This window comes from Helicoverpa armigera, chromosome 10, assembly GCF_030705265.1.
Source record: "Helicoverpa armigera isolate CAAS_96S chromosome 10, ASM3070526v1, whole genome shotgun sequence".
Lineage (NCBI taxonomy): Eukaryota > Metazoa > Arthropoda > Insecta > Lepidoptera > Noctuidae > Helicoverpa > Helicoverpa armigera.
In genome coordinates this window covers 2,507,275-2,532,049 of record NC_087129.1, presented here as the reverse complement: position 1 = coordinate 2,532,049, position 24,775 = coordinate 2,507,275, and the positions used below count along the sequence as shown (strand labels likewise).

Below are 24,775 nucleotides of genomic sequence, written 5' to 3'. Positions count from 1 at the left end.
TTTTCCTTACCTCCTCTCGTTTGCTACGAAAAATCCAAGAAAAACCTCTTTTGAGTTGTAAGGTTGTGGTACAATTGTGAGAGGTAGCGATAATGTGAAGAAATTCAAACATTTGCTTGATTAATTATGAATATAAATTATTTCAAGTCTTCTAGAACAGAAAAGAGTTGGATAATAATCAAAATATAAACAATGTGTTCCATCGCAAAGAGCCCCATATCCTTACTAAAAACCACCATACCCAACACTCAGTATGTATTAATTTACAAACAAAGAAATCAAGTCTAAGAACAATGCGTAGCTGCAAAAAATTCTAAAGCGAGCTACAAAATCGCTATAGCTCATGACTAACGCCACGTACAAGGCCGGCGCGATTAAGCCGTGGAGCCCTCTCCTACCCATATTCAAGGGTCTTAAGATTTGTTAATTACTGGCAACATTAAAATTAACTACCGTTTCCGTTGTAATAAAAATCCTTCTCCACTTTTATATGAAAAGTTTTAGGAAAAGATTTCTTTATTAGATTTCTATTTTAGTCGTTTATGAAGCCAAGAAATGGTGGGTTATTACGAGCAGGACTTGGAATGAATAACGAGAAAATACCACGCAATTTATAAGTGGTATATAGTATACTTATTTGGTAGTAGTCCCGTTCATAATAAATAGCAAACTGGAATACAGTCTCAAAGCTAGTCAGATTGATTTTGGCACTGCATGGCAACACTTTCAACTAAAAGCAATTCACTGTTAAAACAAAAATAACCGATCGATCAGTCGATATTGTCGTGCCGTACAAATGAATGCAGGTGACATCGATATCGCATGTCATATAAAAACTTCGCTACATGTGAGCTTGAGAGGCGAAACGTACATGTTTTTCACGAATTCACACCCTCCTAGGTAGACGTTTCACTTAACCCCGACGGCTATCAACAAGCCTAATGTAAAGCCGAGGCCACATCGCGACGCCGACAGAGATAAATGACTAGCCAACTCGGCTCACACTTAGCGGTTGGTGGCTGACTTCGTTCTTATGTACTTCTACGTACATAAGCAAAGTAATGTACACTTTTGTAAACACCAACCGTTTTAGTTCAGCGTTAACGTTAAACCAGTACAAAGTTGCAAATAACTTAGTGATATATGGCCATTTTGGTTTTTAGGCTCGTATGTTAGTTTGGCGGTTTATAAATCGAATGTCATCCCATTTGTCAAACGCGTATCGCTTTTTTAAAACTGTGAATATTTACTCTATCTATCACTATAAATAAGTAAATACATTCACAAAAAAAAATGAATCTTAGAAATTATTTCATTTAGAACTAGTTTTGGTTTCCAGCTCATTGGTTGGTGTATTATTCATTAAATCTTATATCTTACCCATTCAGTAGATAATAAAGCGAGCTAGCATTGTTCTTCACAAAAACAAAGATGAGAAATATATTTAAAGAGCTAACTCGGTGGAAGCAAAACGCGGTTTTAATAAAAGCAAAGCCATCAAATTCCCGATAGTGGTGAAAATATGCATGAATTCAAAAGTATTATAATGAATAGTCGAAGATTACTTGCTGTTTTATGAACCCAAGTTCTCTGTGATAGCGATAAGTTCGTTATTCTGGACTCCTCAAACCAGTTCTCCGGAAAATCTTAAGAAGTAAACTTTGTTCTCAATCAGAGCAGTCATATTTTATAGCTTTCCAAAACTAAATTAATTCCTTTTTCTTACAACTCAAACTTTTTCTGGGGTTATTCAGTTTAATTATCAAAATACAATACTTTTCCAAAACGTTCTATTACAAATCTTTATGTAAACCTCCTGTTTTTAGACTACATACTCTTTACTCGCTCCGCTACCGCTTCTCGCTCCCCGCTCTCTCTAGCGCCCCGCTCCCGGCTACAATTAAAATGCAAATACCGCGCCACTTGAGTTGCGCAAATCTTGCAAGTTATAAATTTTTCCAATCTAACTCCGTCCTTTGTTAACTAAGTCTCTTATGAATTCTAATGAAAAAAGAAAAAATCTGGAATATCGCTAATGGATTATTTCACCTACCTACCTTCTGTTTTATTAGGATAACTTGGTTCAACATTTTAAGGGGTCCGTGCTTCATGCAAAAATCGACTACAGAGATAAATCACTACGAAGTATGCAAATGTATACTTTAAAAATGGCGTAATTTTAAATCATCCAATCTGTACAAAAATGTTAACATCGTTATCCGACTACAATATATACGACATAATAAAGTACGTACTTCAAAATCGATAATCGCCGCTCAACGAATAAATTAACATCAATAAAATTCTCATTACCAACCCTACGTAACAAGGTGTGCGGTCAAACAGACCCTTACTTTTAATTATCATTTAACACGAAGCTTTCTTATACGTATTTCAAAATCGAGCGTGTGTCACTTAACCCGTTCGCTGCGGGCTGTCCCGAGCCACCGCGTTTGGTAACGGCCGGCCATTTATGTCCAGCCCGGTATGGCAGCCGGCCCCAAGTCGCCATATATGGGCCCGAGAGTTGCATTCTGCGCTTGTAACGCGATACAATTGTGGTAGAACTTGGAAATTAATTTACAGCGCTCACTGTCGGGTGCAGCATCCCTATTTGGTGAGATAAAAAAAAGTTTAGTACCAGTTTCAGAGGTCGTTGTTCACTAAATCGTTTTAGCACTGCTAGTTTTTGTACTGTCGTTGATATTAACGAAGAAATTGTATTTATCAATTTTCTTATCGTAATAGTGTTATAAAAAGCAGCGTTTTACGATTTTCACGAGCCATTTCTTACTAAATGGTCTCGGCAATCAAGCAATCGATAGTACCGAAGCAGTCCGTATCAAATCGAATCAACGCGATATCTGTTATTACAACCATAAAAGCGCTCAAGTGTCGCGGCGAGATCCGTATCTAGTAAAGTAATATCCTTTCGGCTAAGACCTACTGAACCTCTCACTCTCGTAAGGAAACTTCATATGGCAAAAAAGTGATGTGGTCTTGTCAGTTAGCCCGCACCAGTCATAAATCATAGAGTGAGTGACGTCGAGACATATATCTACTTGTTGATCTAACTAGACGTTAGCTTATATATATAGATATTCAGCTTTGTGACGAGCGAACCATTTCCGTGCACTCACTCAATAGCTACATACATACATGTAGAAATTATTACACAATGTATGGACATATTATATCCACATCAATTTATAGGCCATGAATTTGAATTAAGGCACCCAACAGAAGTTTGTACACAATATTATAAGTAAAAAGTTGGCAAGTCCACATTTGTGCCGCGCTGTTCCGAAAGTCGCCCAAGTTGGGTGTGGTCGGCCACCACATATACTTTATGGCATCGCAATAAAGGAGATAGGAACGATACTACCTTATAGAGACGGTTGTAAACCCAACTTGATAATTGAGACGACTCCCATATTACAGTCATTGCAAGTATAATTTGTTTTCGCAACAATTCTGCTGTATTTTATTAACTGTATGCCACGAATTTGGGCGTATCGTTAAGATCATGAAAGTGATTTTGCACGTAGGTCATAACTTAAGTGCTACTTACTGATGATTGTTTACGAGTCTTGTGTCAGTTGCGAAACTTATCGCCTTATACGATTAGGTCTTTTGGAATCACTTTGTATCGACACCAATGGAGAGGAATTCGATGAATACAATGTTACATCTACGTACATATACATAACCAGCGAATGTGACTGCATTCTCTTATCACTGTTCTAGAAAGTAAATTGTCAATATATCCTGCATTTCCTAGTGCCAATAACACTTACTCGGCCTTCTTATAGCCAATCAGCACCGTCCAGGAATAGCCCGGCAAATGAACTTTGACATTTTATCAATACGCAACAGACAATTATAATGATATATATTTTACAGTTTCATTGACCGCTTGTGATTTATGTCATTATTTATGCGCTTGCAAAATTTATGATGCCACGTCATTACATTTATAATAGGTAGTCGATTGAAGAATAATGAATACGCATAGTTTGTTAATTAAGCTCATGCTACATAACAAAATAAATTTTCATTAACGACTGTTTACCCAACGAGCCAAAATGTTTAATGAAAAAAAGACCGTAATTTCCTAATCGTAAAAGAAATGAAATGCTAATAATTCTCTGTGTGAATTAATTACTCAAATGCTTCATTAAAAGAATCGAAATTCAACCCTCGTTCGCTAAAACGTCACGAGTCGTTATAATTAAAAAGTAAAAATGACCAATTAACTAAGCGACGTATACTGAAAGTCCTATTTTTAGAGAGTCGTGATCTTATCGTACGGATCGGCTTCCGATCTGTGTGGACACGTGCGACGAATCACGACCGGTGACTCACGACGCGCGCTTTGTCGTCAGTTTTTGTCGCAATAGTTATTTATTGATGTCGTGATCGGTCCGCGCGCGGTCACGCTCGCGTTTGAGGGTTAACTTGCAACGGATTGTTTTGATGTTACTATTCAATAAACTGTTTGATTTATTTGTGCTTTATGGCGCTTGGCGGTCGTAATCGTGAATTGGTCGTTTAGACCGCGCTCGATACAAAGCGAGCAGACAATGCATGTGTTGCATCTATTTCATCCTAATGTACACCACACGAAGATGGAGTAACTTTTTATAAGCAAAGAAAACAAAGGGATGATGATTATTAGCAAACAGACATTCTCACCCCAAACAAGGGAGTGTTTATTACGTATTTTTACAGCACACTTTAAGTATGCACTTCGACTGCCTTCATTTCGTGCCAAATGGGAATAAAAGTAAAAAAGAGTGCACCATGCTCTTATTACATTTATCGAGTTTTATATAAGAACGGTGTAATAAAAATGCTTGTGTAAATTATACGCTGCCTTTTGCCTCAAAGGCCAGAAGGTAGATTCGTTACAGTCCATCAGCAAATTACGGCATTTACTGGCAAGGGTTCTATTACTAAAATGAATAATAACAATCAAATACTATTTATTATAATATTTATTTTAAAAAAGCTCTTAACGCATAACACAAAAGATCCATACCATCAAAAATGGACACTCAAAACGAAAATATTAATCTCCCATATTTTCGGATTACGTAATAAAACCGTCAAAATGGATCCATATATCCATACTAACACGGCCACATGTTCACAACACCAAGACGCAGACGTGGCGATGCGTCGAAATGTTTTCATAATATCGCGGAGGTTTTTTGAAAGGAGTTTTCACTCACCCCAATATCGAAAAGATGCGAGTTCATCGGGCATACACAATGAAATAATAAACACTACGCACCCCACGTCTGTTTGTGGCGTAAGTTATTTTTACACGTTCGTTCGTATGTGGAAATCGACTATCGCAAGTGCCTCCCAGGCTTTTTGTAGGTGGCGTAAAATGTACTCTTCTTTATTTATCTCGGTGTGCTAGAAATTGTTGTTTGCCAATGCATCTTCGTGAAGCCATATCTGTTTTATCAGAAATATTAGTTAAATATTGTATGTTCCTATAGTATATGCATTATACAACCCCATTTTGTCTTTGGCCGTAATGATTAAACCCAATGGATGTCATCATTCGATAATAATATCAACCATAAGAATTTGAGAACGGGCTGTGTTAATAAATGAGAAATCAAAGATGTACCTCTACATCATTAATTACTAACGCTGTTATATAGGTACTTATTATAATCATACATAGGCATATATTCTAAAATATATTTTTTAATCCAAAAACATTAAACAAAGGAGTACAACACTGTTATTTATTTATATGTCACGCGTGTTTCAACGTCACATAAAGACTTAAAGCCATTGATTGTGATCACCAATGACATACAAAATAATAGCCTTCACAAAACACATTGATTCTACTAACGAGGTACAAAATGTACAATTTTATTTCCACTCTAATTGGATGAATAGTAGCATTATTCTTTGAACATTTATTTCAATTAATGCTACCTTTATTCTATCGAGACTTGAATGTATAAATAACTATTTAAATATTATGCTTTAGGTAAATAATAACAGGGGTTGTTTAAAGCTTTATTGATAACTAAATGCAAATAATTGGCTTTTCTTACCTAGAACAAGAAATACATATTTTCAGTTTAGTTTGACTAATATCAATTCAATTTCTTAAAATAAAAATAGAGGTCTAACCATCCATGCAGCAGGTTCACTCAGAAACTAAATTTATAACTATTAAATCAATAGATTGATTGATTAAAATTGAAAAAGCCCGTACAAAAAGCTTTGTTTCATTCCTGTAATAAGTTTGCGCAAACTTTTAACAACGGACCCAATGTGCAATGAGAACAATACTCGGTACTGTCGCGCACAATCTAATTACTACATTATTTATTCAGCCGTGAAATAATTAAAGCAATTACTGCTCATAGCGAACTTAAATCGTAATAATAGACGTGTAATGAACGAATTTAAATTTAAAATACAGTCAAAGTTAAATTGTTTCATCCGACGCCATGCATCGTTTTACCGTAGATAACTACGTCGATTCATTAAAAACTGTTATAAATTGCTTCGTAAAAAGTATATTCGAACATAACAAAGATAAAACAGAAAACTGAGCTCGCAGACTACAAAATGGCGATAAATTATCTAGAAATGCGAGTCTAAAACGTTTTGAATTAATATCGTGTATTGTCGATTGTATGTATTATGAACGTGGCTGGGAGGTGCTAAATGGTACAAAATGTTAGTCGCTCAGACAGAGGCCGGGCAATTAACACGTGCCCACCATAAACCGGTTGCCATGACAACGCGCGCTTTCGGCACACAACGTTAAACAAACTAATTGGCTGGCGCTTTTGTCAGCGGCTGTACCATAGTTGTGTGAATGTAAAATGATGAATGGATAATAGTAGCCATATTGATGAATGAATATTTTATAGGAGGTCGGTACTTAAACGCCTCTTTTTATTAAACAGGTTTGTACGATAGTCGGAAATCGAAAATGCCTTTAACGTACCTGTCCTTTAATTGAGTGAATGATGAATGGTTTATTTTTATCTTCGTGGCTTCAATCTGAAAAGTCGAAATACTGATTTATGAACACTAAATTATTAAACATTATTTTTCGTTTTGTTCTAGGAATGCTGAGGTCCACATTCGACCGGCCAGACCACGAACGTAAGTACAGCAAACCACATAGAGCATTACAGAAACAATTCACAGTCCAATGTATGAAAGATTTGGAACACAAAACAGAACGGTGAAAAAAAATGGTGGAAAAATTCGCACACAAAAGGCCTCCGACTGACGTAATAGCTATCATTTTTTTTCCATTCCACGGACGCAGTATTGAAGAGATCAGTCACTCTAACACGGTAGCCCACCTGTCACAACCATTTGTTCCATTGAACTGTACCCGAGCAAATATGACGAGGATTAAGTTCCCAAGAAATTGAAATAATACGATATAGACTGTAGGTTTTTTCTTTTCGATTACACTGTGAAATGTGTGGATTTGGGTCGATTGATTCGCTTGTGAGTTTACAACGAAAATAACGCTTATATGTGTTGTATTTTAAATATAACTGAGGTTGTTAAAGAAGGAATTTATACTGCGTGACCCAACAGTTGCCTACATAACTTCGACTTTAGTTACTTGGTAACGAAACTAATACCAAAGATTGTTGATACAAACCCGATAAATAAATCCACTCATATCCACAGTTCAATAAAACTTTCCTTTACAAACGTTAATTGTATTCAAGCAGAAGATATATGTAATCTTTCGTTTACAGCCAGCAAACAAAGCGTTCGTGTACCGTCAACAAAACACGTTAGTTCCGATAAGATTACGACTCATCCGTCAATGTCATAATTTTCGATCGGTTTTCATTCGAGAACCGGTGCGGTGGTAGGGGACGAGATAAATAATCGCATGGGTCACTACCAAACATAGACTGGGAATTCATTGCATAAATCACTAAATTTACACGTTTCCTGCTATTTGGGGAGAAATATTGTTTTGTTGATACTTAAATAACTGTTGGAGCGTGAAATGCTTTGTTTTCATGCAGTTTTCCATTCAGTTTGTCGCCATGATATGGAGCTACATCTATTGACCTGTTAATTGTGAACCATTATATTGTATACCCACTTTATGCTCGTATTAGTCACTTCATTAAAATTACTAGCCATTTACTTCTTCTTAACAAAATTACAATTCATCCTTGTACCGGCCACACGTTATCATACACAATACTGCAGTGAATATTTATTTAAAACTCCACGTCTAGCCAGCAGCGCGTACTAATTTATTCATCCCTACAACTAGGCAGGCTTCTTTAGCAAAAACTTCAACATTTCCACACAACTTTGCCGTAGCGGCTACTTTCCACAAACTTTATTCCGCATGCATTACAACTCTTATTCCAAAGTACTAAAGTTCACTCTTGTTTGCTTCACATGCATCCAAAACTTTGAGTGCGAGTAATTATGTCAGAATGATTGATATTTTCAAGGATGGCGAGTTGGAACTTTATGTAGGTTGCTATTTTTATTTTTGCTTGTAATTCGTGCATATCTGAGCTAGCGTTTATTGGTGTAATGTAGGCATAAAGTTGGTTTCTTATCTTGGTGAAATCATATGAATATTTAAACCGCAACGTAGTGTAGAGTGTAACAGTCCCAGTTATTTTTCCTTCTTGGAAAAGTCACTAATTCACTCATTCAGTGTAAAAAAGTGATGTTGTCTTAATAATTCTAGGTCCATTCTGTCTTTCTCTTTCTATTCTTTTTCTAAAATCTGGACGACTTCAAAGATCTCATAATTTACCTCAAGTAAAACAAAACAGGTGTAAATCTGTAGATGAGAATAAGTACAAGAGCTAATTTTCGTGATAGGTCATTGTCGATTTCGAAACAGAACCATTCTTTTAATGCACACAATTACTTTAATATTTCAACATTCGATCAGATGGCCTTTCCTGTGCAGTCTTCAATATAATTAAGGGTTTCATTTCATACTTTAACTTATTTCGATTATTTCGGAGAGTTATTACCGCCGTCGGCGCTTCTGTAAGACTATAAGGTTTTATAATGTCTTTGGTGTTCACCGCAATTAATGTACGGCATAAGTTATATATAAACAATTAATATCAATCGTTTTAGCACTTAAACTCGACAAAAGTAGTCGGAATACTTATATACCTCCATGCATAAAATACCAGCTAAAACTACCAACAAACAATTCAGAAAAGACTTAATTTATCAAACAGTCTAACTAACTAGTTATCTACACAATCCAGCATAAAGCGCTTCAACTAGTTCAACACAATAAATCAGCCGCTGAAAGTAAGTTTTCATTAAAATTTATCCAAGTAAATTATCAAACACCTGGATAAGTTAGGAAGTCGAACTCCACATGCTAAACTGCGCTGTGTTGGAAATCACTAACTTGCTATCTAACGGGTAAACAATCGCTTGGAACGTAATTTGCTGGTTATAGTGTAATGAGCGCAGTTGGAAGGATTCTTGCCTAGTTCCGTGCTGTGTGGTTGGTGTATTCCATTTAGCGGCACAGTGTCGCTTTGTGTGTGTTTGTGTAGCAAACCATTATTTTAATTTTGTTTTAGAGTTTGCTTTGTTTTTAAGCGTTTTTTTAAGTTATTTTAAATAATAACTATCCTATTTCCAGGGACGTTTAAAATGTGATTTTGAGTTTCGTGTTAAAATGATAACATTCACATTAAAATCTGACTACTGAACTGCTATTTACGGTAGACTAATACTTACCTCATCAACAACATATGTTTTTATAATTATTGACGAAATAAAATATCCCAAACAATTACATTATCCTACAATTTATCTCTGCCCAGAATTAACCATAGCATCCGAAACATGTGCCATTTATTTCCAAGTTCTGAATTCGGAGCAATGTGTGAGGTTAAAATGTGCATCGGGCAGTTCGTACAGAGTGCAACATAGCGAGCCGTTTCAAGCTGTTTACCTAATCGCATTACACATATATAGGTGACTGTGACACTCGAGTTTGTATGAAAATGTACTGCGAAAATAGATTCTCTGGGGGTCGGATGCCAGTCATTGTGGGTTGTGCTTGAATTTGGATTTTTTTGTGTCGTTTTGTGCAGTTTTGGATTGTAGTAGTTGTGTTAGTGAAGTTTATAGATATGCTATTGTAAATCTTTTTTATGAAAATAACATTGTTATTTACTTTCAAAATTTTATACTGCATATAATTAAATATTATGTTGCAGTATCTTATACCTTTTTTGCTAGACATTGTACAACGAAAAACTCAAAAAGTTCAGTCACATTTCTAGAAAAAATAACACAAAAAAATCTTCTTTCCCACACAAAAACCTTTAGAACACTAAATAACCAGAAGAAACAGTTCACAAAACAGACAAAAATAAAACAAAAAAACTATGAAAAACAACAGTTTTATTTCTAAAGCAATTATTCTCGCAAGACACCCGTAGCTACGATTTATACAGAAATTAAATACCCTTTTCATTTGTAGGGGTAAACAGGAAATTTGTACGCGTTCCCGGCGATATTACGAACACAGATAATTAGAACGATTCCACCTGATCCTTGCGGAAACCTTTTCATATACGTCTACGCTTTAATATGGGTAGGTATATGTATGTGTGTGTGTTTGTGTGTATGTGTGTTGTGAGGAGGAAATGTAAGGCTCGTGATGATCTTTGGTTCCATTGTTAGGAGAATGATGATTAGAAATTAAATAAATATACGTAATTCATACACAAAATTATTTTCTATAGTTCATCCCGTTTCATGACCGGAGATTAATCTTTAACTCTGTCCTTCTAAAGTTCTAGATTAATCTTATCTGACTTACCACAAATTACATTGAAATATTCACATCATGGAAAATTACGACGTCTTAAAGATTAACAGGCACGGTGATCCGTCGAAATAAAATTTCTTATAGATAAATCTTTCTTTGTAAAATTTCTCATTTCCCGTACATAAGTAAATCATTTCCCGGCGTTGCCCGTTGCGGATCCGCCGTCGATTTTACGACATTTTTTTTCATGTCCCAGTTTTACTCGTCAAAAGTTCCAAGATGATTAGATTGGATTCCCCCGTTATCTGAACATCTTTCGACTCAGGTGATATAAAAGCTGGATATTAAGAGAATCGCTCCCTGTTCTTATGAAAAGTACCAAAAAACTTTTATTGGGTTTTTTAATTGAATTAGTCATGGTAGGGAATTTCAGTGCCGGTAACGTTTTACTGTTAATCGATTTCTAGACATAAAATTCTATGTAATATGACAAAAAGTACAAAGTTGACTATTTTTCTTAAATTTTCATATACATACATACTTAGTTACAAATTCTAGTGGTACAAATAGTCCTTATTCGATTTAGTATACATCCCCCTACAACATGACAAACTCGTAGCTCTTTATGGCATTAATATAGATCACCCAAAACAATACTTCACAGGACCATAGAAAGACAGCATCTAAGTGGCGTTTCAGCCAAACAATTAAGCAACACCATGCGTCTAAAAGCACAATAATACCGTTCATCTTTCAAACTTATCACTTCTTTCAATCTCCCTGTATAAATTACAGTTCATAGTATCTCAAGGTACTGTATGAAATTGTTCTCAATACTCCCCTACGTAGGAGCTCGGCCGATGTTTGGCTAAGATTAATGGCATCAATATTATAAGTAAATACTCTCTATTGTTCAGTTTGTATTGTTATACTAATATTAGAAGCACTTTAGGCATTATACACTAGGATTTCAATATAACGATAGACATCAATTTTGCGTAGGCTGCCGGTATTACGTTTACATATTGTATGTAGTTCCAAGAAATTATCTGGTAACCAGTGTTTGGTTGTTAGACGGTTAATTAATAAAGCAATCTACGTATTGAATGGAGTTGTTATTTATGTCTTTAGATTTGATTTACATAAAATTAAATGGATTGTAAAGGTTTATAAATAACACTGTTTATGATCTATTGATGACATAACTGCCCACACGATTATTTGATAATAGGTACAAATGGGTAATTGCCACGAATTCTTAGTATTAATCTGAGGATATTTTGTAAAGAAACCAACAAGTAAAACTTGCCACGTGAATCATTGTATAATAGGGTAGTTTCCAGGGTCGAAATAATGAAATAATATTTAGTCCGCTTTTTAGATAATCAAAAAATATTGGATACGTATTTTTTTTTTTTTAATTAAACATAAAATGACAAAGATAATACGCTTCAAAAATTAGGAGTGGGGGCCTTTTACGTCACAGTGTCCTGAAAATTGTAGCAACTTGTGACGTCACACTCAACTTTAACACGCTATATCTTAACAAGTTCTGATCCAATTTAAAAAAGAAAAAATACGTATCGCTTAATTTTGGACAATCTACAAGACGGACTAATTATTATTTTTTAGGAAACTAGCCTATTACTACGAAAACCATCATTAACCATCTCGCCCTTACAATAACAACAGACGAACTCGTCGCATCTAAAAAATACTTAGTACAAATGAAAAAGAGCACTCAAACACAAACGGGTACCTGAATCACTTCCATTTAACGAAGGACAGTGTCGTTAAGTACTGAAGAGGCGCGATTTAACGGAAAAACTCAGTTATCTTAGTAACGATCGGCCTTTATATCACGGAGCCTAGCAGGAGTGAATTTGCATTATTTTTTATCGTTTTAAACTTGTGATACTTCACGGAATCCCCTTTTGTTGAACGTGACAATGGACTACTGAGTCTTTGCTTCATAGTGACGGTGTTTTGAACCCGGTTTTTTTATGTACGGATGAAAAATTACTTTGTTATTGTCGCGTGCTTTTGTCATTAAATTTTAGCTAAATCAGCGTTTGGTTTGAAAAGAGTTTTGTAAAGATATCTCTTTTGAATTAATGCGTGTAAGTTGCTTTGAATCGGCGATTGATATCAAGTTCCTCGCTTTATATTTAATTCATGAACATTAATATATTATGAATGCTTTATACAAGCAATGCTGTTTCACTTATTAATTATTCCATAACATTCAACTAACATTTAACAGTAAACAACATTTAACAATAAAAGTCAATGGGTAGTTATAAACCCCAAGAAATATTTGATTGATACGAAAAAAAAAAACTTGAGAAAAACATTTTCCAAAAACTTGTTAAAAGTCGTGCAATTAAGATAAGGCTCGTTCAGTTATCTCACCTAGTTAAATTTTAAGATTATTATTATGTCTTTCGTATGCTAATCGGGATCGACCATCATTGGTTTGACGAGGCTCAAAGATCAGTAATGTAGGCGTGATTTTGCTTCTTCTTTAGAAAGATTTTATTACAATTCATCTGTATTTCAAATAAAATTATGTTAATTATTTGTTAACTTACTTTGTCCCCGGGATGTATCTTCTGGTGTTCCAAAACTTTGTCTTTGTTCTAGCCACTCACGAGTCATGTATCTTAGCTCAAAATACACTCAAATTCTTAAGTAAATATGGCCCGCAAAAGCTGAAAGTTTTGATATAACCAAAGTCCATTAAAAATATATTTTAGCTAGTCAGATACTCTATACATCGGCAATCTCCCCCAAAACTTGAGAGGTCGAACAATACCTTATTGTTCGAAACAATTGGAACCCCTTAAATTATAAACAGTATTGTGCTGTATCACTATTGGCTCAGACCGTTGCCCCGGCGGCTGGTAATCAGTTCGAATCCCAGTGGATAACATACATCCACGGCTTCGTTTGAACATTAAAGTAACAAACTATGGGAGCTGGAGTGTAGAAGCGTCGATTTTAAAGCTTTAGTCTGGTCTATTTAGATCTACAGATATTGAATCGATTTTTTGTGGGCCAAGTGAAAGGAGGGACCTAAGTATCTTTAAAATTAAAAAAATGCAAAGTTAACCGTCCCTATTAAGCTTCCTGAAATATTTAAGATGCAATCTGGTCTACAGAGGTGGCGGTCAAACCAAAAAAGGAAAGTCCAGTTTTCAACCAGCAAAGTAGTTCTTCCTACACATAAGTAAACCCACAAGAAACAACCAGTACACAACAATAAAAGTGCAAAAGTGCAGACACAATCGCGCATACATCGAAAGGTTAGGAGCCACGCTGTGTTTTGCGACTTAACAGCTACTACATCGCGCCATATAAAGACAATGACACGGCTAAAGTAATACGGAATCGCGATTGTACGGCGATAAAATATAAACGAAACACGCAGATTTATCGCGACTGAATTACTGTACTCAATTTGCATTTAGAAGACTACCCCAGTTCCTTTATTCACGTATTTTATACGTCATATATGCAAGAATACATAGCAGGTACCTACATACTAGGTGCGGTATTTCGTGGGCCCATCGAAATCCACTGAAATATTTAAGGCCACGTGTGGTATCCCATGCAAAGTCAAACCCTTTCGATAATACCATACGATGTATAAATTATTAGGTATAAAGCGCGAAATATGTATATGTATAAATGTAACTTCTTGACTAGAATACGTGAAATTATAAATGCTTGTACTTTTTGCAAAAGGAACATAATTTAATAGTTTTCTCCTATTTTACATAGATTAATTGCATATTTTCAGCAGTAAATAATAAATTTTGTACAAAACATGTTTAGTTGTTTGTTGGATCATTAAACCCTCTTAGTAATGGAGTTTCCTCTTCTGTGTGTAAGGCACACAACCTCTTTGTATTCTATTAGGGAGCAACATATTCTCAACGATGACTTGTCAAAACACAACTGTATCTCACACATCTGAGCTGAAATCGAAAATTTACAAAGTGATGTGCAGTTGATGAGGTTCAAATCGAATGGCCGCCTATGGCTTACGCCGCGGCCGGCGAATAACCCCCTGTTCGCCGCATTCGCGCCATTTTTCGCTTCAAGATATTATTATGATCGCCCAAGGAGTCGTTTTCCGTACGCCCACTTATAATTTGCGAGTATCTGTTATTCTCCAAGGGATGGGCATCGCTCGATCTGCTTATATCCGGCTCCATGTTTAATGTCTGACCGTTTTTTCGATTATTGATATTTTTTTAGGATTCGGCACAACAAGACATGGTTGTGTAAATAAGAATGTTTTAATAAACTTGTATATTTTACGATATAATCTCTTCTTTCGTAAATAAGCTTTTTCGAAATATTGATGCCCAATATTTTTTATCCTGCAGAGTATACAAAATAAACGCGTTTTAATAACGTTAGGAGCTTTATTTGCTGCTAAATAACAAAAACAAAACAGCGCCTGCCGGCCACTCCGACCGTTACAAAACACCAAAAAGTCCCTCCATGCAAAACAAAAAAAAAGAATTTCTCACGAGTTCCCAATCGCGAAACTCATCTGAATTTCATTCCGCTGATCAATCCGTCCACCCGTTATTCTTGGGGAGTCACATCGAAACAATTTGTAAAACTCCCTAGCAAAATCCTAAAGCAAATAGAAAAGTATTTTGAAATATTTGGCGGAGTAAAAAAATACTCGGAAAACTTTATTGTGTCGGAATGAGAAATTTCAGTTTATCTTACGACTGCGGACGCCCGGGGCACCGTGATAACTTCGTTTTGAACTTGTATAAAATAATATTATCATTCAGTTGGTATCGCTGTAAATAGGTATCTTCTATTGGTATCTGGTTGGTATCTTGTAATTAGACGGGGAGGCGATTCTGTTCGCGTTTTGTACCCGTTTATGGTCGAAGTTTGATTTCCAATTACGCTCCAAGGCAGAGCATCGGAATGTTGTCTTATATTTTAGTTCGTATTAAATTGTATTCGATAATGTTTCGTTTCCATTTTAGGCGGCAATAATGGTTCCCAGAAATGGTATTGTATTGACAAAAATATTAATTTTCAGATTGCAAAACTATTATTAAATTTTTCAATTCCATGATAATGATTAGTAGGTACAGTTTTATAAACCAATATGTTACCAAACTATTTTATTAGTAAAACAAATTAATTTTGCGAAAAACATTTAATTAAAGCCACTTCGTACTTCAAAACGACTTCAAAAACGGCTTCCGACTATAATGTAACATTGTATGACGAATACAACCGGCTTCAACTGTTGCTGTTTATTTTTATTGCTTCCCATCACGATGCCATCTCTTTCCTACCCGCTTGAAACTTCGAAAGTCTCGCTAAACGTAAAATGCTTTAAGTTTTTATTACTTAGAAAAAGGGAAGCAAGTGCGAATCGTTCTGTTATTTCAGAAACAAGGTTTTTATGTCACCTTTGTTAAGAGAATTTGAATCAATTATTTATGAATTTTTAAGGATATTGTAACGAATATTTGAATGTTTATCAATCTCGATTAATACGCGCGAAAGTTTGTAAGAATATGTGGATTTATGTTTGTTACTCTTTCACGCAAAGGCTACTTAATGAATTTTAGAAAACTGGCAGTAATACAACTTAAATACACTTAGGGTCAATTCACACTGAAAGAGCAGCGGCCGGCAGCGGCCGGCAGCGGCCGTAATTGCAAGGGATTGAGCGTGAGCGCGGCGGGCCGCGCGGCGCCGCGCGGCGCCGCATCGCGCCGCGCTCTTACATTTTCCGTGCTCTTACGGCCGCTGCCGGCCGCTGCTCTTTCAGTGTGAATTGACCCTTAAACATGTCATCAAAATGAAACCCATATTCATTAAATATCCTTCGTCCAACGTTTATAAACAAAAACGTAAACTTATGAAGAGAATATTATGTAAACATGTAAATATTTACAAGTGCGGAACTCTAAAAGCAGCCCCGAGTTTTTTGTAGGAAATTAAAAAACTCAAGTTTTGCTAGGTAACTTCCTTTATTACGTGGACTACGGTGAATTGTTTAAATTAGTTAATTAATGTATACCGAGTCCATTTAGTATACCTATTCTTTGCTGTTGTTGTGGGTATGTAAGTAATTTGATAGCACGTGCAACAAAACACATAACAGCGGGAGCTATTTCCACTAAAACAGTAGGTACCTAATTAACTACAAATACATTTTCGGGCTTGACAGTTTGAAATATTACCTATTTACTATCAGAAGGGTAATTCAAACATCAGAATTTCACCAAACTGCATCAACATTTCGGTTCTTTACAAAGTCTCAAGGCGTACTTCCTAGAACTTTACATTTTGACTCGATACAATCTATCGCGAATTCCCCGATCAATAGTTTCCATAGTTCCTTTATTAACGATCAGAATGGTAGTAAACGAAGCTACTTGAGTATTACGTTGCTTTGTTACTCGGTTCAAAGATTGAGCCATTTTGCCGACGTCGAATATAATATGGCCGATACTCGTGGTTTAATTTGAAACTTAAGTAATTGACGTCTCCTAGGATAGTTTACGAGGAATTTCGTGTTTATTACGAAGTTTCCTTGAAGTTAATTATTTTGATGAAAAATTAGGCCGATCTGATTTTATTAGAAGTGGTTTTTAATAACGTAATATTTGATGTTTGACACAAACCTTTAGAGTGGATGATGCCTCGTGTTGTTTACATGATCTGTTTTCAGTTAATTTCGTTCACTCATAAAATCTATCAAATATTGATAATGAAGTAAATATAAAAATAAATTAGTTTACTTATGTTCTTTCATTTTTAATCTAGTACAGGGAAATCACTTTGTTTACATACCCGGCCGGAGGTAACCAAATAAATTTACTTGTTAAACTTACCCTAAATAAAAGTACACATTATACATATTTTTTACATAACATGTAGTAGTACTTATTTCATGAGTAATTTTATGAATGAGATATACACGTGTATAACTTTATTTATTTTACATCTAATCGTATATTTCGCAATCCGCTACCAATAATGACTAATCAAGAAAGGGCGACCATTTGCAGGCCGATAGTACAATTCAAATCATTGTTCTTAAACAAAAAGCAATGTCTAACCATCCATTAACTTTAGCTTGCATATGTCCAGTAATCCGTTCATTACAAAGGCTGGTTAGACAACCGTCCTGACTCCGAAACGGCTTCCTTTTTCCGAAGCCGCACGGCCGATGACTGCAAAGTTTCCTGCTAATTAACTGGCTTTGGGGCACCCGGGCCGCTCCGGGCAGCCTCGGTATCCCTAGATTATGCCTATTTGTTGCCACTCTTATAGCCTGCCTTATTAACTTCGATTCGGAACATTCATTTGAATGCTGCTTTTATTTTTTTGCTTATGATAGGGTCAGAAAATTGTTGTCTAATTATTTCGAAATTGGGTTCAAATTGTCATTATAAGTAATACTTATAAGGTATATTTGAAGATGTTACCCAATGTCGAAACAATAAATATAGACAGAATATTAAAATCAAAGGCCTATTCCATAATTCCCAATAACTTAAAATTAACGACGACTTAAGTCAACAGCACTCGGGGAAACAATCGAAAAACTTGAAACACTCGTCTATTAAATTGAAAAGATGTTTTTGATCGTTTTAATAGAAAGTCGTTTAAAATTGCTAGTCGTCAAATTACGGCTGTTTGGCTGTTTCAAGGGGATGGTTGGTAACAAAACAAACTGTACATTATAATTGCTCCAATTTGCCGCGAGCACAGCGACGTGGCAGATTGCTAATGATGTCACACCTCCTGCTTGTCCACGCCAAACCGTTTACACGTCACGACGGACGCACGACTTTTCGTTTAATTGACACTTCTCTTTGCAAAAAGGAATGAAGTCAATTCCTTTTTGAGTCAGAGCTGTGCACAATTTTTTCAAAAGTTAATCTTTTCGGGCACTGATTTTGACGGATTCGTTTTAATTCCGGTTCATTCAAATATATAAAAAAAATATCGTCAGTGCCATCAAATTAAATTCTGTGGTTACATGCATATTTTATTTTGGTATTTCATTAAAATGACATGAAATACATTGCAAATACCAACTTTGAATTTAAAATCAAACTCTTTGTTTATCCCATAAAATAAATTTTACTTATTCACTGATTTTAACATACTATTACGGTCACCAGAAACACAAAGTGACACACATCAGTTGGGCACGCAATAACCTCTTATATTTCGTTAGTTATAAATTAATCGTATCTCTTAATATCTGCGCTATACAACGGGTTAAACAATTTTGAAAAACTATGGTCATATAACATCGTATGGTCACCGCATCGTAATCGTATCGTCCCGTCTAAAGAGCCTTACCTCGGCCACAATTAACGCGCGCTTCAAGTTTTCTCCCGAGAAGGAAATAATTACGATTGAGTTGAGTTTCGCTATCCGACGCCGACCAGACTGTGCCATAATTGGTGCTTAAACAGAGAATTCAATTTTCGATAACATTTTCAACCGAAACCAATAGGAATCAATTCGGCTTGGAAATTTTGCAGTCGATCATCGAATTTGGTTGGTGTAGTTGTTTTTTGTTGGTTAGTAAATAATCTGGTTTCGTTTTTTCATTATGAAACTGGTTTGATTCATTCGTTTAATTAATACCTGGCTTTAGCCTTACCGACGAGCAAGACAATCGTTGAAGACATATTTCTGTATTTTTTTTACATTTTCTCAAGGACTTCTTAGAAGATAAGAAAATCCCAGCTCAATGACTAAGTAACACAGTAAAGCGCGGCTCGATACGAATAGTATTATTCCCCGCACGCCTTACAACAGATCTCAAAGAGCGCAATACTAAATTTCACACGCGCCATTGCTTGCTTTCGTTCGGGAATTCGTTTTTTAAATTTACTTAATATATTTCCGCGGTGGCGCCATCTGTATGCAGTTACTTTGCGCCGTTCATTTTTTTTATTGTCTTCCCTCGCGACGATATTTCGCGAACGTCGCGTACAGTGCGAATGGGTTTTTATTTATTCTTAAAATTCTGCGCTAGTTGTTTTGTTTGTTTGTTTATTTGTTGTTGTTGTTGTAACTTTTTTAAAGAGTTATTGTGTCGGGAGATTTGTCTTTATTTACCTTTATTTTATTTTAGTTTGATAAAAATAGATAGCAGCTTTCGTTGGAAATGTTTTTCGTTTTATTGATTTTACGTTACATAGTAAATGTTAAGATCTTTAAAACGTCTAAAATACCAATTCTATAATGATGAAGGAAACATAAGGATCAAAACGATTCAGCTTTGATGGAACGTAAAAAAGATTACAACATCGTAACCAAATTATGTTTAGAAAAACTTTGTAGCCGTAGCCGACCTACAAAGATGCTACGTAGTACATACTACGAGGCTACGGCGCTACGGCGTAGCACCGCGCAAAAAAGATGCGCTTGTAAAAGTTAATTGACTGGAATAAACCGTAGTACTAAAAAAACAAGTAATTTACGGCGTGTTTTTATCGAATTCGTGTAGAACATTGTTGTTTTCTTTTAGGTCAGTGGTGGGTAGGAGGTGTGAGGCAAAGAGCTACAATGCATCCTTGATTTATTTTCAGATGCAGTGCAGTGTTTACCTAATGTTTTCAATTGTCTTTTCTACAAATACTTTAAAAGGAGCATTGAATCTGCTTTGTACATATTTCCAAATGGAACCGAAATAAATTGTCACCCAACGAAACCTCAACATGTCTCTTAACCCGTCTCCAAATAAACAGGAAATTATTAAACATCAGCTTAGCTTACCCTGAATTTAGACGTGACGGCGTCAGCACGAAAATAATAGGGCAACTCGCAAACTGCATAGAGTGCATAGATAACCAAATTGTTAAGACGAGTCTTGTCTTAAAACGCTCATGCATATGCATGGGGTGCACGCGATTAGTGATGCACCGTTTACACGAATCTATTCGCGTTCTAAGCCCGTTCTAGAATGTTCGTTCGTTGTTGGGTCGGCTTCCGACTTCTGTCTAACTAGTTGCGGCTTGTGAGCTTGTTTATTGTTTGTTTGCCACGTCAATTTATTTTGATGTTGTTTTAATTTGGAATCGAGTAGAATCATCTCTCTAAAAACCAAAGATTTTAGCGACATTTGAAAATCAGGTACAAATCAGTCTTCAATTAGGTACATTCTCCAATTAAAGCATTAAACATATCTCAATCTAAGATTTTCAATTTTCTACACTAAAAGAAAATAGGCGATTAACGTTCTTCCACCGTACTTACACTTAACTACTATAAATCCACAACGATAAAGTTTCCTATGCAAGTTTATTACAGAAAGAAATCGTAAAATACATCAGAAACAGCTGTTGTTCCCACGCAGGTCGCAATCAAGATATCAATCCTAGAAAATGGGTTCAAACTAGTTCACACTGGTTCACACTGGTTGGGTTTAGGAGTTTCATTGGTGCTTGCGATTTAATCAACCGTTATGTATTTTATACCTCATTTGTCAGCTATATGTACTTGAATAAGTATTTTTTTAGAAGAGCCTCGATTACTATTAGAGATACTAACTGTTAGAGGCACAAGGGGAGGACATGTTTATCTTGACAGATATTGGTAATCAACCTACTTTAAATATGTGAGTCAACTTCACCTCATACATTTTTACTATCAGTTTATAATTTTTTGAATTCCGTTTCAGGTAGATACTAGGCGTTTGAAAAACACAAAAGTAAGCTAAACTGAAGTTAACCTTTAGTAGTGCTTAGTACTTGCACTTGCTTTGAAAGAATACCAATCGCACTGTAAGACCCCACTACCACTATACCCTGAGTAAAATTCTATGATATATCATGACCTGATTACTTAAGATCCCTTTGTACCCACAGTTCCAAGTAGTGACGTAAGCAACACTAGGTTTAGTAAAGCCGAAATAATAATAGATGTGTATTCCTGAACTCTGCTGCCACAAACTGTCGGCCATTTTAAACCGTCGAGAATAACCTCGGTATCCCATTTAATCGCCAGATTCGATGCTCGCAAGACAGTGCCTAAATTCGTACAATGTTTACCTTTGCATTTTTATATGTGAATGAATATATAGCTCGGTTTCTTTCAAAAAAATTCAGGCTCAATAGTGAACCTTAAACCTCTGGGATCATAGATTACTTTGCCAAAACCACAAGCTACATTCTCACGCAATAAAACAAAAATCAACTGTCGATTATGGAGATTCGATTTGTGAATTAAATAATATTGTAATGTGGATGTTATAACGACAAGACAAGTTGGCAAGGGACGGTTTCCGCAGAGTTCCGCAGGCCCGACTGGTCGAGCGACTATTGGTCGCGTCTTTCCGTCCATCTGTAGCCCAGACACGTACGGACTGGGAAACTCGCCAGGCCCGCGCCGATTGCGAAAACAATTTCGGATCGAATGGGAAACGCGTTTGAACCGGACTTTTGGAGCGGAAGTATTAGATTCGGTTTAATTGATGGGTTATCTTTAGTGTTATCTAACAAGGTTTCACGACTATGTGACTGCGGTTGTGCCTGTTTGAAGGGTACAAGGTCGTGTGGGTTATAAATCTTTGTCTAATACTGAATTCTTTGTAAATCGTTTTCACACATGATTTATACGGTATAGAAAATAACTTATGTAATAAAATATCTTTGCTATTCCCGAAAGCGTCAAGCATGCCAGATTTAGAAAGTGAGCTTAAAAATATATTTGTTACAGAAATGATCGAACAATTTATGGACACTGAGAGAGGTCACCCGGGACTACATGCTCCAAACTGTACCTAGGAGTACAAGTTTAAAAATCCGTGTCAATGTACATCTTAACCCGTCGCCGGCCGCTTGCCAAAATCTCCCTGGGTCACGTTCGCTTACGTAACCCGTCGACGGCGCGCGCGTAATTTTAAGAAGTATATTGGTTTAGTTTTTAACGCCAGTGCGGATGCCAACGCGACGCTGAAATTAACCCTGCCTGCTTTATTGCCCGCTATACCGCCACCGGTCCCAAAGACCGATCCTAGCTCGAATTTTTAGCTCCATAACTTCCAAAGGTTTTATTTTCGAAGCGAGTGAGTTTGTTCTAGTTGTAAGAAACGGGTCAAATGGGAGTCATTCGAGAAATATTAAATGTAACTATTATTGAACTTCTATATTAAGTTTGCAGCTCTTTTACTAGCCCGCCTGTTGTAAAATGTAATTTGTGACTCCTTTTCTTTATTTTACAAACTTTAAATTTATTCGGTATAAACTCTATGCATTCCTTATTCGAAAAAGCTGTAGGATTTCTTCAATTAATCTCAGTTTTTAGATTAAATGGAATCTCCTAAATCTCTTTTCTATTTCCCAACTACTTCTAAAATAAAAATAATTGTAATCCACGTGTTATACGGCTCTTTCACAAATCAAACGGCCTGGACCCACTTGAAAGGCAGTAATCTCTCAATATCGAGCCCATCCCTTTGCAAATTTACCTACTGGAGTCTAGAAACAAAGCTGTGCTGATTCGATTTAGTTGCGAACGAACGGGATCTTCTTTGATGTGTCGAATGAAAGGCAGCGATCCGACTGTAATACACTTAGCCGGGCCATTTCAGGCGTTCTCCCCGCCCGGGTGGGAGGCCCGATGCACTCGTACCCGGTTCAATAAGATTTTCATTAAGCGTTGAAAAGTTTTTAATGAGCACGGATTTTGTACTCAACCCTTGAATTCTCGAGTACTTATTTTGTGTAAATATTTGGTTCGGTAGCGCTTTTTTGAGTATTCGATTTTAAACGGAATTTTCATATTCGAATATGAAAATGGCTGGAACTTTTATTTTATAATATTCATATTGACATACCTATATTACCTAGAATTTCCCGAATTTAATATGCATACATTATTTTATGATATGCCCACATATTTCAGCAAATCGGTCTTTCAAAGGCTGGAATTATTTTTGATGGAATGATCAAATATTTACAAACCGAATTATAAAAACAACATAAAATTCACGGAAAGAGGCATTTAGTTTGCATATGCAATTTTCAATTCATTGTGGTATAAAAACTCTATTGAAAATTACCTACTGAAAACTGAAAATACTGATCAAACTCTGAAAGCTTAAACCTATTAAAGTAAACTGCACTACAAAAGCCGCCGCACAAAGCCCCGCCCACAATCGAACCTTCTCGATATCGACCAAGTATTCAGAAAACAAATCGATTTGCGGAAATTACTTATAAGTAGGCGAACAAATAGGGCTAAATCTGATAAGTGGCCGACGGTAGCTTTCTACGTTTCACGCCATTTGATGGATGCCTTCATCGTGTCGACGCTACCCACACATACACACCGCGTACACAAAATACCGCAAGTAGGTTACTGCCGGTTAATTAGTAATTTAAATTAGTTTTGAGCATCTGAATTTTATTAATAGTTTAGCTAAGTAATTGGATTCAGATTTTCACGGTGTATTATGCTTGTCATGTAGTTAATAAGTGGATTAGTGTAAATAATATCAGTTATGATTTGATCCAGTTAATCCACTTACTTAACTTGTAAATAGTGCGTGATACAACTCAATAAATTAAAAAAATCGGTAAAAAAACTTTTAAGTCAAACGGTTTTATCTTATGTGCACTGAAAACTAGAAAATAAAAAATAGTTACTTACCTGTCAACCTACGTAGGTGGTCTTGGTCATATTAGACTAAAATAAAAACGTGGGGCCCATTAACTGTTGCTGTAGTACTTTCTTCTAGAGGTATAATAGGTGTGGATTGCATCGACTTACTATAATCGTAACTGGAGATTTTGACAATCAATAATCAGCCGTAGCGGCTTTACCAGCGAACGCCGAGCTCATGATCTACCAAAGTATAAAGGTATGCTTTGCCATAGGTAGGATTTCAGAGGGGCCCCACGTTTTTATTTTAGTCTAATATGACCAAGACCACCTACG

The 24,775-nt window shown here is 35.9% G+C and overlaps 1 protein-coding gene across 13 annotated transcripts in view; it reads left to right on the top strand.

Moving 5' to 3' along the window:
* LOC110374410 (teneurin-m) overlaps positions 1-24,775 on the top strand; it is a 410,181-nt gene that overhangs the window by 349,447 nt on the left and 35,959 nt on the right. For 12 of the 13 annotated variants that reach the window (XM_049840849.2, XM_049840850.2, XM_021332103.3 and 9 more), the window contains one exon: positions 7,117-7,155. In XM_049840849.2, coding sequence (XP_049696806.2) covers positions 7,117-7,155 — 39 coding nt within the window. Of the gene's footprint in view, positions 1-7,116; positions 7,156-21,515; positions 21,546-24,775 lie in introns of all 13 variants that reach the window. The other variant, XM_049840855.2, reaches the window with a different exon arrangement.